This window comes from Somniosus microcephalus, chromosome 11 (genome assembly GCF_052327205.1).
Source record: "Somniosus microcephalus isolate GS21.2 chromosome 11, FLI_Smic_1.0, whole genome shotgun sequence".
NCBI classification, from domain to species: Eukaryota; Metazoa; Chordata; class Chondrichthyes; order Squaliformes; family Somniosidae; genus Somniosus; species Somniosus microcephalus.
This window is the reverse complement of record NC_140997.1, coordinates 92,141,827-92,157,868: the sequence shown is the minus strand read 5'-3', so window position 1 is coordinate 92,157,868 and position 16,042 is coordinate 92,141,827. Positions and strand designations below refer to the sequence as shown.

The following is a 16,042-nucleotide window of genomic DNA, read 5'->3' as shown; positions in this document are numbered from 1 at the left end:
CTCTGCCTCCCCTCGCCCTCTGCCTCCCCTCGCCCTCTGCCTCCCCTCGCCCTCTGCCTCCCCTCGCCCTCTGCCTCCCCTCGCCCTCTGCCTCCCCTCGCCCTCTGCCTCCCCTCGCCCTCTGCCTCCCCTCGCCCTCTGCCTCCCCTCGCCCTCTGCCTCCCCTCGCCCTCTGCCTCCCCTCGCCCTCTGCCTCCCCTCGCCCTCTGCCTCCCCTCGCCCTCTGCCTCCCCTCGCCCTCTGCCTCCCCTCGCCCTCTGCCTCCCCTCGCCCTCTGCCTCCCCTCGCCCTCTGCCTCCCCTCGCCCTCTGCCTCCCCTCGCCCTCTGCCTCCCCTCGCCCTCTGCCTCCCCTCGCCCTCTGCCTCCCCTCGCCCTCTGCCTCCCCTCGCCCTCTGCCTCCCCTCGCCCTCTGCCTCCCCTCGCCCTCTGCCTCCCCTCGCCCTCTGCCTCCCCTCGCCCTCTGCCTCCCCTCGCCCTCTGCCTCCCCTCGCCCTCTGCCTCCCCTCGCCCTCTGCCTCCCCTCGCCCTCTGCCTCCCCTCGCCCTCTGCCTCCCCTCGCCCTCTGCCTCCCCTCGCCCTCTGCCTCCCCTCGCCCTCTGCCTCCCCTCGCCCTCTGCCTCCCCTCGCCCTCTGCCTCCCCTCGCCCTCTGCCTCCCCTCGCCCTCTGCCTCCCCTCGCCCTCTGCCTCCCCTCGCCCTCTGCCTCCCCTCGCCCTCTGCCTCCCCTCGCCCTCTGCCTCCCCTCGCCCTCTGCCTCCCCTCGCCCTCTGCCTCCCCTCGCCCTCTGCCTCCCCTCGCCCTCTGCCTCCCCTCGCCCTCTGCCTCCCCTCGCCCTCTGCCTCCCCTCGCCCTCTGCCTCCCCTCGCCCTCTGCCTCCCCTCGCCCTCTGCCTCCCCTCGCCCTCTGCCTCCCCTCGCCCTCTGCCTCCCCTCGCCCTCTGCCTCCCCTCGCCCTCTGCCTCCCCTCGCCCTCTGCCTCCCCTCGCCCTCTGCCTCCCCTCGCCCTCTGCCTCCCCTCGCCCTCTGCCTCCCCTCGCCCTCTGCCTCCCCTCGCCCTCTGCCTCCCCTCGCCCTCTGCCTCCACCTCGCCCTCTGCCTCCACCTCGCCCTCTGCCTCCACCTCGCCCTCTGCCTCCACCTCGCCCTCTGCCTCCACCTCGCCCTCTGCCTCCACCTCGCCCTCTGCCTCCACCTCGCCCTCTGCCTCCACCTCGCCCTCTGCCTCCACCTCGCCCTCTGCCTCCACCTCGCCCTCTGCCTCCACCTCGCCCTCTGCCTCCACCTCGCCCTCTGCCTCCACCTCGCCCTCTGCCTCCACCTCGCCCTCTGCCTCCACCTCGCCCTCTGCCTCCACCTCGCCCTCTGCCTCCACCTCGCCCTCTGCCTCCACCTCGCCCTCTGCCTCCACCTCGCCCTCTGCCTCCACCTCGCCCTCTGCCTCCACCTCGCCCTCTGCCTCCACCTCGCCCTCTGCCTCCACCTCGCCCTCTGCCTCCACCTCGCCCTCTGCCTCCACCTCGCCCTCTGCCTCCACCTCGCCCTCTGCCTCCACCTCGCCCTCTGCCTCCACCTCGCCCTCTGCCTCCACCTCGCCCTCTGCCTCCACCTCGCCCTCTGCCTCCACCTCGCCCTCTGCCTCCCCTCGCCCTCTGCCTCCCCTCGCCCTCTGCCTCCCCTCGCCCTCTGCCTCCCCTCGCCCTCTGCCTCCCCTCGCCCTCTGCCTCCCCTCGCCCTCTGCCTCCCCTCGCCCTCTGCCTCCCCTCGCCCTCTGCCTCCCCTCGCCCTCTGCCTCCCCTCGCCCTCTGCCTCCCCTCGCCCTCTGCCTCCCCTCGCCCTCTGCCTCCCCTCGCCCTCTGCCTCCACCTCGCCCTCTGCCTCCCCTCGCCCTCTGCCCCCCCTCGCCGCCTCGCCCTCTGCCCCCCCTCTCCGCCTCGCCCTCCTCCTTTAAGACGCTCCCTAAAACCTACTACTTTGACCAAGCTTTTGGTCATATGTCCTAATATCTCCTTATGTGGCTTAGTGTCATATTTGTCTGATAATGCTCCTGTGAAGCGCCTTGGGACATTTTACTACGTTAAAGGCACTATATAACTGCAAGTTTCTGTTGGTTAAATGGAACAGACGTGGTGGGACTTTGTCATTCAACAAATGTAAGCGTGAGTTCTCAATTCTTGTTTTCACAAGATTTTGTACCACCAAAATCCACTCTCCCCAACACCCCCCCAACCACTATCACTTTTTTTTTTAAATTGAGCAAAAATGCATAGACCCTAGTCAGATTGGAGTACAGCGAGTATAAAATATCAGTAGTAAAGCCTTCAGAGTTTGAAGTATCGAAGGAATTGAATTTTGTTATGCCTCTGATCCACAAAAGGGAGAATGTTAAATTTAACTTGTGGTAATATCACAAGTGGCCAGTAATTGTAGCTAGTTTCTAAGTTTCCCCCCCGCCCCCCCCCCCACCTTTCTTTCGGAGGTCATTTTTTTTTTAAGCTTGTTTGTATTTGTGAAAACTTACTCATGGTGGTCTCGGCAAAATCAAGTGCCGAATACTGTGACATTATTGTCTAGGACAAATTTTCACTGTTTCAGAATGAGTCTGTAATGGTTTTATCTTTTTGATTTGGCTGAATTGATGAAGCGTTGGCTTAGGTACAGAATTGTATTTTAATTTTGGACTGTTGAATGAAATATTGATGCAAACTCCTAGACTTACAGTTCATTTTAAACTAGTATCATATTCATCAAATTACAGAACTTGTCTGTAATTTGATGAATATAAGAGATATGCGACAAAAAAATTAGCTTTATAAACAGCAGTATTGTAGAATTCCTTTTAAATAACACCTGTACCCTTTTTTTTTAGTCAAATGATGAGCGATGGCACAAATGTTGGTAACATTGGCACGTTGCCAACAGCAGCACCTTCCACTAGTGGTGTGCGAAAACCATGGCACGAACATGTAACTCAGGATCTGCGCAATCACCTGGTTCATAAGCTGTGAGTATTCATCATTTGGCTTAAAAGGTTCAAGAAATCTCTGATGCTCTCAATGCAAGTAATTCTCCTCCATTTACGGGAGTTCATCAGTTTGCATGCAACTGGCAGACTGTTCACAGCAGAGTAAGCAGACCTGGCTGATGATCTAGTGAAACTGAATTGGATAAGTAAACTTACCCGAGTTAGGTACAACTTGGGTGTGAAATATAAATAAAAAATGAGTGTGAAACGGTATCCAGTCTGGTTGAAAATCTCTGGCAGATGGCACTGTTGAGTGTGAAATATATGCGTTACAGCAGTGATCTTACACAAGCGACAAGCAAGTACCATACCTGTGTATCTATTGTGGAACTTTAAATGTTCATGGTTAAGAGACGTTAAACCGAGGCCCTGTCTACCCTCTCAGGTGGATATAAAAGATCTCGTGGCACTATTCGAAGAAGAGCAGGGGAGTTCTCCCCGGTGTCCTGGGCCAATATTTATCCCTCAACCAACATCATTAAAGCAGATTATCTGGTAATTATCTCATTGCTGTTTGTGGGACCTTGCTGTGTGCAAATTGGCTGCTGCGTTTCCTACATTACAACAGTGACTACACTTTTGTAAAGCGCTTTGGGGCGTCCTGAGGTCGTGAAAGGCGCTATATAAATGCAAGTTCTTTCTTTCTATAGTTAAATTGAGCAGGAAGCTGGTTGTTTATCTGCCTATGTCCTATTTTCCACAGTGTGCAAGCCATATTTCCAACCCCTGACCCAGCAGCACTGAAGGATCGTCGCATGGAAAACCTTGTGGCATATGCTCGGAAAGTGGAAGGAGATATGTATGAATCTGCTAACAGCAGGGTACGTAGTCTCATTGAAATGAGATTTGCTGCTATTCCCGGCAATGCAAACTGCATACAGTGCTGTTAAATGACACATTTTGAAATAAGAAAGAAAACTGTATATGCTGGAAATCTGAACTCAAAACAGATGCACAGTTGATCTGTCAACATCTAACAAGAGATTAACATTTCGAGTGGAAAATTCTGACAAAAGGTTCTACCTGAACCACTAACTTATGTTTTTACTCATCAGATGCTGAAGTAGATAGGACTAGGAAGCCGGTTCTGTTAAAGGAGTATGAGCAGCTAGGGGTCAAATTAAAAAACAGAACCTCAAGGGTAATAATCTCTGGATTATTACCTGAGCCACGAGCGAGTTTGGCTAGGACAAATAAAATAAGAGAGTTAAATGCGTGGCTCAAAGACTGGTGTGGGAGAAATGGGTTTTGCTTCCTGGGACACTGGCACCAGTACTGGGGCAGGAGGGAGCTGTTCCATTGGGACGGGTTTCACTTGGCCAGTGCTGGGACTAGAGACCTGACGGATCATATAACTAGGGCTGTAGAGAGGGCTTTAAACTAACTAGTGGGGGGGAGGTTCCTAGAGAGCAAATAATAAAAATGACAACAGAGAAGGTCATTGGCTTAGGTAGCAGTGGGGAAATTAAAAACCAGAGCATGTCAGGAAGGGGCAGAAGGTATGGAGTAAAAGGTAAAGTAATAAAAAGGGCAAAAGCAGGAACTAAGTGTCACAAAACATATTTGAAAGTTCTCTATCTGAATGCACGTAGCATTCGTAACAAAATAGACGAGTTAATGGCACAAATAACTACATATGGGTATGATCTTGTGGCCATTACAGAAACATGGCTGCATGTTGACAATGCCTGGGAATTAAACATACCAGGTTATTTAACGATCAGGAAGGACAGGCAGGAAGGAAGGGGAGGTGGGGTGGCTATGTTAAAGGAAGGAATCACTGTAATACAGAGAAACGATATTGGGTCAAAAGATCAGGATAATGAAACAGTTTGGGTGGAGGTAAGGAATAATAAGGGGAAAAAAACACTAGTGGGCGTAGTCTATAGGCCTCCGAACAGTTGCAACTCGGTTGGACGGAGTATCAATCAGGAAATAGTTGAGGCTTGTAATAAGGGAACATCTATAATTATGGGGGATTTTAACTATCATATTAATTGGACAAATCAAATTGGGCAGGGCTGCCTTGAGGATGAGTTCATTGAGTGTATTAGGGATGGGTTTCTTGAGCAGTATGTAACTGAACCGACCAGGGGGCAAGCAACCTTAGATCTGGTCCTGTGTAACGAGACAGGATTAATTAAAAATGTCCTAGTAAAGGATCCCCTTGGAATGAGTGACCATAACATGGTTGAATTCCATATTCAATTAGAGGGTGAGAAGGTTGGATCTCAAACAAGCGTGCTAAGCTTGAATAAAGGAGACTATGAAGGTATGAGAGCGGAATTGAGTAGAGTGGATTGGGAAAATAGATTAAAGGGTAAGACGATACATGATCAGTGGTGTACATTTAAGGAGTTATTTTACAACTTCCAAAAAATATATATTCCACGGAGAAGAAAAGGGTGTAAAAGAAAAGACAGCCATCCGTGGCTAAGTAAAGAAATTAAGGATAGTATTCGACTAAAAACAAGGGCATATAAGGTAGCCAAATCTAGTGGGAGGATAGAGGATTGGGAAAACTTTAAAAGACAGCAAAAAATAACAAAAAGATTGATTTAAGAAAGGGAAGATAGATTATGAAAGTAAATTAGCAAAAAATATAAAAACAGATAGTAAGAGGTTTTTATATTTATATAAAAAGAAAAAGGGTGGCTAAAGTAAATGTTGGTCCCTTAGAGGATGAGACCGGGAAATTAATGGTGGGAAAAATGGAGATGGCAAAAACACTGAATATTTTGTATCAGTCTTTACAGTAGAGGACACTAAGACTATCCCAACACTGGACGAACAGGTGGCTATAGGGGGGAAGGAGCTAAACACGATCAAAATCACTAAGGAAGTGGTACTCGGTAAAATAATGGGACTCAAGGCGGATAAATCACCTGGACCTGATGGCTTACATCCTAGGGTCTTGAGGGAAGTGGCGGTAGGGATTGTGGATGCATTGGTAATTTTCCAAAACTCCCTGGACTCAGCAAAGGTCCCGGCAGACTGGAAAACTGCTAATGTAACACCCTTATTTAAAAAGGGCAGTAGACAGAAGGCTGGAAACTATAGACCGGTTAGCCTAACATCTGTGGTAGGTAAAATTTTGGAGTCCATTATTAAGGAGACAGTAACAGGACATTTGGATAATCATCATTTAATAAGACAAATTCAGCATGGTTTTATGAAGGGGAAGTCATGTTTGACAAATTTGCTGGAGTTCTTTGAGGAAGTAACATATAGGGTGGATAAAGGTGAACCAGTGGACGTAGTGTATTTAGACTTCCAAAAGGCATTTGACAAGGTGCCACACAAAAGATTATTGCTTAAGATAAAAAAATCACAGGATTGGGGGTAATATTCTGGCATGGCTAGAGGATTGGCTATCTAACAGAAGGCAGAGAGTTGGGATAAATGGTTCATTCTCAGACTGGCAATCAGTAACTAGTGGTGTTCCGCAGGGGTCGGTGCTGGGTCCCCAACTCTTTACAATCTATATTAACGATTTGGAGGAGGGGACCGAGTGCAACATATCAAAGTTTGCAGATGATACTAAGATGGGAGGGAAAGTAGTGAGTGAGGAGGACATAAAAAACCTGCAAGGGGACATAGACAGGCTAAGTAAGTGGGCAGAGATTTGGCAGATGGAATACAATATTGGAAAGTGTGAGGTTATGCACTTTGGCAGGAAAAATCGTAGAGCAAGTTATTATCTTAATGGCAAGAAACTGGAAAGTACTGTAGTACAAAGGGATCTGGGGGTCCTGGTGCACGAAACTCAAAAGGTTAGTATGCAGGTGCAGCAAGTGATTAAGAAGGCCAATGGAATGTTGGCTTTCATTGCTAGGGGGATAGAATGTAAAAATAGGGAGGTATTGCTTCAGTTGTACAAGGTATTGGTGAGACCGCACCTGGAATACTGCATACAGTTTTGGTGTCCATACTTGAGAAAAGACATACTTGCTCTCGAGTCAGTACAAAGAAGGTTCACTTGGTTAATCCCGGGGATGAGGGGATGGACATATGAGGAGAGGTTGAGTAGATTGGGACTCTACTCATTGGAGTTCAGAAGAATGAGAGGCGATCTTATTGAAACATATAAGATTGTGAAGGGGTTGGATCAGGTGGATGCGGGGAGGATGTTCCCGATGATGGGTGAAACTAGAACTAGGGGGCATAGTCTTAGAATAAGGGGCTGCTCTTTCAAAACTGAGATGAGGAGGAACTACTTCACTCAGAGGGTGGTAGGTCCATGGAATATGCTGCCCCAAAAAGCTGTAGAAGCTACATCATTACATAAATTTAAAACAGAAATAGACAGTTTCCTAGAAGTAAAGGGAATTAAGGGTTACGGGGAGCGGGCAGGAATTTGGACATGAGTCTAGGTTCGGATCGGACATGGCCCTGTGGGTAGCGGAGCGGGCCCAGGGGCCGTGTAGCCTGATCCTGCTCCTATTTCGTGTGTCTAATTCTGTTAGATTCAGGAGATGGTTCTGTGATAGATTGGCGGTTAGGATCAGATCAGCCATGATCTTATTAAATGGCGGAGCAGGCTTGAGGGGCCGATTGGCCTACTCCTGCTCCTATTTCTTATGTTCTATATCTCCAATAACTTCAGTTTCTAACTTACTTTAAGGTATCCAGCTGAGGCTAAGCAATGTCATAGTGTTCTAGTTGGTCTGAGAGAGTGCTCTGCTTTGAATCTCCATCCATGGAAAGCTTGGTGAGACAGTCAAACACCTGATGTAATGTTAACTCCTCAGACCACTGAATCTCCTTTGCAGGCCAAATAAACCATCTGAATTCAAAATGAGCTGCTGCCTTTGAGTCCCAAAACACAACCTCAAATAATTAAATCTGAATCGCTTAGTCATGCTGTAATAACAAAGAGCAGAGTTTGTGCAGTGTACAAGGGTATTATGTATAATTAGTCTGAGGGCCAAGAGCTGACGGTCTCATCCTTCAGTTAAGCGTCTGCTTGCTGTTACATTGAGCAGAAATATTTTTCCTAATTAACAACCTTAGTGGAATTTCCTGCTGCAGTTTTGACAGTATTTACCTACAGGTACAACGAAACTGATCCTATTATTCCAAGAGCTGATGTAGTTGACCCTAGGGCAAGCCTATGAGTAACTGACGTGATTAAGTTTCAGTGGGATCACATACCTGCTGAAGGTGTTGTTAGGGACATGAAATTGAACAAAAGCCCTGGTTTACTCCAAAACGACACCTCCTGTACTACCTGTGTCCTGAAGGCTTACCTTGTTTCATCCTTTTTGTTTTTTTTCTTCTTGATTAAATTCAGTAACCAGTAACATGCGGTGGGCAGGAGCCTGATGTATACTGTGGCTACTTGGTTATCTACGGTGAATGGAAGTAGTTCCTTCTTCCCTAAAACTAGTGTAGGTTGTTTGTATGAAAACCTGTTTGACTTTTACTTTATTTCCAACCCCTTATCCCACCCCAAACACGCTGACAAAATGAACACAATTTGGCAGCAGAGAGTAAGTTAGATTCATTTTGTTAAAGGCTGGATCTTAAAAATTTTGTAGTGCTTATCAGAATCTTGAAATTGTAGTTAATTTTTTTTTAATCCTAAAATTTGAAGTTGTAATAAGTGTAACAAATACAAAATTCCCCCTTTTTTAAAATAAAAGTCCACACCTCTCACTGGTATGTGGAGTTCCATGAAATAACATCCTAGTCACTGGCAGGTATTTTCAAAATATGCCCTTTGTAACATGCAAAAGTGATTTCAGTGTAATACTAGATATTGTACAAGCATTTTAACATTCCGAAATGAGCCGGTGAGCAGTTTAATTTCTAGCAAAAGCGAAATCTGCGCCTACTGGAAATCAAAACAGAAAATGCTGGAAACACTCAGCAGGCCAGGTAGCATCTGTGGCGAGAGAAATAGACTCTATTTCTGTCTCCATGGATGTTACCTGACCTGCTGAGGGTTTCCAGCATTTTCTGTTTTTACTTTTGGTTTAATTTATAGTGCTGTTAGAGCAGATCAGGAAATTGTAACCTTGTTCAGTGCCGTGATCTTTCTTAAACCCTCCAGAAGTTTGCTGGTTTGTGTTTAAGTCCAGCTTTGGTTTGCTCATGTTTTATACATTAAGATCAGAGATGCACCTTGGGGAGTGCAGGCTACGCAAAGTAAATCACAGTGTTGTAGTCAGGGCAATGATGAGAGCAATTTATTTTGCATTAACTACTGTGCCTGATAGGTGTTTGTCAAAGATTTTAGTTTAGAAAGACTTTAAATCAATCTTTTACTTTTTTGTCAATTCAGATGTAGAGAGACTGTGTGTGAAATTTGGTGTGAGAAGTGGTTGAAGTAAGCACAAAGTCGGGGAATCTTTTTAAAGTTTGAATTCAATTTAGAATACAGTAAATACTCATTGGGACTGGGTGGTTTCTAAACGTTTAAAGCACTCTTGGCCTGACTGGAGTGAAGGAAATCTTGGCAGTGACTTGGCGAGATAAAACTGTGATATAAACCTCCAGAATGCACCGTATTCAAATTGAATAATTTACATTAATAATTCAAAACAATGCTAGTTCACTGTGGGTTTACTCTGCAGTGATGACTTTGTGCTCAGTGGTTCCAAGACTTGTGCTGGAACTTAATTTTACAGCTATTTAAGAGGTTTCTCCTCAAATTATTTAATTCATTCAGATTAAAAGTAATTTTGTTAAAGATGAAAAGAGTTGGTGAAAATCTCAAATGCAAACAGAAAATGGTGGAAGTATACAACAGGTCTGTCAATGAGATGGATTACTGTTTAGGTGGAGATTGTTCACTGGAACAGTTCTGATGAAGGGTCTCCACCTGAACTGCTAATCTTTTTCCTCAGACACTGCTTGGTTTTCTGGATTTGATGAGATTGACTGTCAGGCTAGTGTACTTCTGGAGCATATGTTTTACACCCTTCACAAAAAAACAATCCATAAAAGGAGCCATCAGCTTTCCCAAGTTCAAGCATCATTAAATAGCCTTTACCCATAAAATAAGTGAGGTAACTCTGGCCATATATCAATGTCCAGCTCATTCCTTCCTTCTCCCACCTATTGTCCAATTCTCTCCTGTCCTCTCGTCTCCTCGCCTGAAGATGTCTCGTTTTGAGATGTGATTCCACAGGTTCCATAAGCTCGTCCAAGTACCCGTTCATCCTCTGTCAGATTAGACAATGAGTGTCGCGCTATTTGACCACAGGAAACATCACAACCAAGCCCAATCCTAAGTGCGCACACTTTCCTCTTCCTCCTTCCCTCTCCCCTTGACCACCCCAAGGCACTGATAATAACTGTTGCGTCTCTACAGCTGTCAGCTCCGCTCAGCAGAGGCCAGGGATTAGACCTGAGAACTGCCTGGCCTTTACCCAGTGAACCTTTGGGGTTGCCCCTCAGTGTTTTCTTGTCATATAACGTAATGGTGAAAAAAAGCAATACAATTTTCTTCAGAAAATACAGTAAATTCTTGCAGACTCTGAGTGAGGAGAATTATCCTGCATGTTATATTAGAAGTTGTGTTCAAATGAAGGGCACTTAATTTTTGAGAGTATGGGCCTGGGGAGAGAAGCAGGGTATTTGGATGGCTGCTATTTAATATGATGCTTTAAATGGTTTCTCTAAGTGAGGTGTGCACAAATAATGTGCGATTGTATTAGAGGCCACACATGCTGTGCTCCATTTTAACATTTCATTCATTTTGTTACCACACAATTGGTTTATTCGTTCATGGGATGTGGGCATCACTGGCAAGGCCAGCATTTATTGCCCATCCCTAGTTGCCCTTGAAAAGGTGGTGGTGAGCTGCCTTCTTGAACCGCTGCAGTCCATGTGATGAAAGTACTCCCACGGTGCTGTTAGGGAGGGAGTTCCAGGATTTTGACCCAGCGACGATGAAGGAACGGCGATATACTTCCAAGTCAGGATGGTGTGTGACTTGGAGGGGAACTTGGAGGTGGCGCCTATTGCCCTTGTCCTTCTAGGTGGTAGAGGTCGTGGGTTTGGGACGTGCTGCCGAAGAAGCCTTGGCGAGTTGCTACAGTGCATCTTGTAGATGGTATACACTGCAGCCACGGTATGCCGGTGGTGGAGGGAGTGAATGTTTAAGATGGTGGATGGGGTGCCAAGCAAGCTGGCTGCTTTGTCTTTGATGGTATTGAGCTTCTTGAGTGTTGCTGAAGTTGCACTCACCCAGGCAAGTGGAGAGTATTCCATCACACTCCTGACTTGTGCCTTGTAGATGGTGGAAAGGCTTTGGGGAGTCAGGAGTTGAGACACTCGCCACAGAATACCCAGCCTCTGACCTGCTCTTGTTGCCACAGTATTTATGTGGCTGGCCCAGTTAAGTTTCTAGTCAATGGTGACCCCCCCAGAATGTTGATAGTGGGGGATTTGGCGATGGTAATGCCGTTGACTGTCAAGTGACGCTGGTTAGACTCTCGCTTGTTGGAGATAGTCATTGCGTGGCATTTGTGTGCCGCGAATGTTACCTGCCACTTATCACCCCAAGCCTGAATGTCGTCCAGGTCTTGCTGCATGCGGACATGGACTGCTTCATTATCTGAGGAGTTGCGAATGGCACTGAACACTGCAGTCATCAGCGAACATCCCCACTTCTGACCTTATGATGCAGGGAAGGTCATTGATAAAACAGCTGAAGATGGTTGGGCCTAGGACACTGCCCTGAGGAACTCCTGCAGCGATGTCCTGGGGCTGTAATGATTGACCTCCAACTACCACAACCATCTTCTTTTGTGCTAGGTATGACTCCAGCCAGTGGAGAGTTTTCTCCCCGATTCCCATTAACTTCAGTTTTAATAGGGTTCCTTGATGCCACACTCGGTCAAATGCTGCCTTGATGTCAAGGGCAGTCACTCTCTCCTCACCTCCAGAATTCAGCTCTTTTGTCCATGTTTGGACCGAGACTGTAATGAGGCCTGGAGCCGAGTGGTCCTGGCGGAACCCCAATCTGGGCATCAGTGAGCAGGTTATTGGTGAGTAATTGCTGCATGATAGCACTATCGACGACACCTTCCATCACTTGCTGATGATTGAGAGTAGACTGATTGATTGGGTGGTAATTGGCCGGATTGGATTTGTCCTGCTTTTTGTGGACAGGACATACCTGGGCAGTTTTCCACGTTGTCGGATAGATGCCAGTGTTATAGTTGTACTGGAACAGCTTGGCTAGAGGTGCAGCTAGTTCTAGAGTACAAGTGTTCAGCACGGCAGCCGGGAATTTGTCGGGACCCACAGCCTTTGCTGTATCCAGTGCACTCGGCCGCTTCTTGATAGCACGTGGAGTGAATCGAATTGGCTGAAGACTGGCTTCTGTGGTGGTAGGGACCTCAGGAGGAGGCCGATATGGCACCTCTGGCTGAAGATGGTTGCAAACGCTTCAGCTTTGTCTTTTGCACTCGCATGCTGGGCTCCACCATCATTGAGGATGGGGATATTCATGGAGTCTCCTCCTCCCGTTAGTTGTTTAATGGTCCGCCACCATTCACGACTGGATGTGGCAGGACTGCAGAGCTTTAATCTGTTCTTTTGATTGTGGGATCGCTTGGCTCTGTCTATAGCATGCTGCTTCCACTTTTTAGGATGCATGTAGTCCTGTGTTGCAGCTTCCACAGGTTGGCACCGCATTTTTAAGTACGCCTGGTGCTGCTCCTGGCATGCTCTTCTACACTCCTTATTGAACCAGGGTTGGTCCCCTGGCTTGATGGTAATCGTAGAATGAGGGATATGCTGGCCCATGAGGTTACAGATTGTGGTGGAATACAATTCTGCTGCTGCTGATGGCCCACAGTGCCTCATGGATGCCCAATTTTGAGCTGCTAGATCTGTTCCAAATCTATCCCATTTAGCACGGTGGTAGTGCCACACAACACAATGGAGGGTGTCCTCAGTGTGAAGATGGGACTTTGTCTCCACAATGACTGTGTGGTGGTCACTGCTACCAATACTGTCCTGGACAGATGCATCTGCGACAGGTAGATTGGTGAGGATGAGGTCAAGTAGGTTTTTCCCTCATGTTGGTTCATCACCTGTCGCAGGCCAGACTAGCAGCTATGTCCTTCAGGACTCGGCCAGCTCGGTCAGTAGTGGTGCTACCGAGCCACTCTTAGTGATGGACCAAGAAATCCCCCATCCAGAGTACATTCTGTGCCCTCGCTACTCTCAGTGGTGTTCAACATGGAGGATTCATCAGCTGAGGGAGGGCGGTAGGTGGTAATCCGCAGGAGGTTTCCTTGCCCATACTTGACCTGAAGCCATGAGACTTCATGGGGTCCGGAGTCAATGTTGAGGACTCCCAGGGTCACTCCTTCCCGACTGTGCCGTCACCCTTGGTGTATAGATAGACTAAGTGAGTGGGCAGTAAGGTGGCAGATGGAGTATAATGTAGGGAAATGTGAGGTTATTCACTTTGGTAGGAAGAAAAGAAAAACAATATTTTTTAAATGGTGAGAAACTTTCAAATGTTACATAAGAACATAAGAAATAGGAGCAGGAGTAGGCCAATCGGCCCCTCAAGCCTGCTCCGCCATTCAATAAGATCATGGCTGATCTGATCCTAACCGCCAATCCACTATCACAGGACTATCTCCTGAATCTAACAGAATTCGACACACGAAACAGGAGCAGGATCAGGCTACATGGCCCCTGGGCCCGCTCCGCTACCCACAGGGCCATGACTGATCCGAACCTAGACTCATGTCCAAATTCCTGCCCGCTCCCCGTAACCCTTAATTCCCTTTTCTTCTAGGAAACTGTCTATTTCTGTTTTAAATTTATGTAATGATATAGCTTCGACAGCTTTTTGGGGCAGCATATTCCATGGACCTACCACCCTCTGAGTGAAGTAGTTCCTTCTCATCTCAGTTTTGAAAGAGCAGCCCTTATTCTAAGACTATGCCCCCTAGTTCTAGTTTCACCCATCATCGGGAACATCCTCCCCGCATCCACCTGATCCAACCCCTTCACAATCTTATATGTTTCAATAAGATCGCCTCTCATTCTTCTGAACTCCAATGAGTAGAGTCCCAATCTACTCAACCTCTCCTCATATGTCCATCCCCTCATCCCCAGGATTAACCGAGTGAACCTTCTTTGTACTGACTCGAGAGCAAGTATGTCTTTTCTCAAGTATGGACACCAAAACTGTATGCAGTATTCTAGGTGCGGTCTCACCAATACCTTGTACAACTGAAGCAATAACTCCCTATTTTTATATTCTATCCCCCTAGCAATGAAAGCCAACATTCCATTGGCCTTCTTGATCACTTGCTGCACCTGCATACTAACCTTTTGAGTTTCGTGCACCAGGACCCCCAGATCCCTTTGTACTTCAGTACTTTCCAGTTTCTTGCCATTAAGATAATAACTTGCTCTACGATTTTTCCTGCCAAAGTGCATAACCTCACACTTTCCAGTATTGTATTCCATCTGCCAAATCTCTGCCCACTTACTTAGCCTGTCTATGTCCTTTTGCAGGTTTTTTATGTCCTCCTCGCTCACTACTTTCCCTCCCATCTTAGTATCATCTGCAAACTTTGATATGTTACACTCGGTCCCCTCCTCCAAATCGTTAATATAGATTATAAAGAGTTGGGGACCCAGCACTGACCCCTGCGGAACACCACTAGTTACTGATTGCCAGTCTGAGAATGAACCATTTATCCCAACTCTGCCTTCTGTTAGATAGCCAATCCTCTAGCCATGCCAGAATATTACCCCCAATCCTGTGATTTTTTATCTTAAGCAATAATCTTTTGTGTGGCACCTTGTCAAATGCCTTTTGGAAGTCTAAATACACTACGTCCACTGGTTCACCTTTATCCACCCTGTATGTTACTTCCTCAAAGAACTCCAGCAAATTTGTCAAACATGACTTCCCCTTCATAAAACCATGCTGAATTTGTCTTATTAAATGATGATTATCCAAATGTCCTGTTACTGTCTCCTTAATAATGGACTCCAAAATTTTACCTACCACAGATGTTAGGCTAACCGGTCTATAGTTTCCAGCCTTCTGTCTACTGCCCTTTTTAAATAAGGGTGTTACATTAGCAGTTTTCCAGTCTGCCGGGACCTTTGCTGAGTCCAGGGAGTTTTGGAAGATTATTACCAATGCATCCACAATCCCTACCGCCACTTCCCTCAAGACCCTAGGATGTTAGTCATCAGGTCCAGGTGATTTATCCGCCTTGAGTCCCATTATTTTACCGAGTACCACTTCCTTAGTGATTTTGATCGTGTTTATCTCCTCCCCCCCCCCCCCCCCCCCCCCCCATAGCCCCCTGCTTGTCCAGTGTTGGGATATTCTTAGTGTCCTCTACTGTAAAGACTGATACAAAATATTCATTCAGTGTTTTTGCCATCTCCATTTTTCCCACCATTAATTTCCCGGTCTCATCCTCTAAGGGACCAACATTTACTTTAGCCACCCTTTTTCTTTTTATATAACTATAAAAACTCTTACTATCTGTTTTTATATTTTTTGCTAATTTACTTTCATAATCTATCTTCCCTTTCTTAATCTTTTTGTTATTTTTTGCTGTCTTTTAAAGTTTTCCTAATCCTCTATCCTCCCACTAGATTTGGCTACCTTATATGCCCTTGTTTTTAGTCGAATACTATCCTTAATTTCTTTACTTAGCCACGGATGGCTGTCTTTTCTTTTACACCCTTTTCTTCTCCGTGGAATATATATTTTTTGGAAGTTGTAAAATAACTCCTTAAATGTACACCACTGATCATGTATCGTCTTACCCTTTAATCTATTTTCCCAATCCACTCTACTCAATTCCGCTCTCATACCTTCATAGTCTCCTTTATTCAAGCTTAGCACGCTTGTTTGAGATCCAACCTTCTCACCCTCTAATTGAATATGGAATTCAACCATGTTATGGTCACTCATTCCAAGGGGATCCTTTACTAGGACATTTTTAATTAATCCTGTCTCGTTACACAGGACCAGATCTAAGGTTGCTTGCCCCCTGGTCGGTTCAGTTAC

The 16,042-nt window shown here is 46.8% G+C and overlaps 1 protein-coding gene across 8 annotated transcripts in view; it reads left to right on the top strand.

Annotated features, from left to right (window-relative positions):
* The window catches only part of crebbpb (CREB binding lysine acetyltransferase b), a 155,948-nt gene that overhangs the window by 55,653 nt on the left and 84,253 nt on the right, over positions 1-16,042 (top strand). For all 8 annotated transcript variants that reach the window (XM_086001006.1, XM_086001001.1, XM_086001002.1 and 5 more), the window contains exons 8-9: positions 2,866-3,000; positions 3,725-3,842. In XM_086001006.1, coding sequence (XP_085857132.1) covers positions 2,866-3,000; positions 3,725-3,842 — 253 coding nt within the window. The remainder of the gene's footprint in view (positions 1-2,865; positions 3,001-3,724; positions 3,843-16,042) is intronic.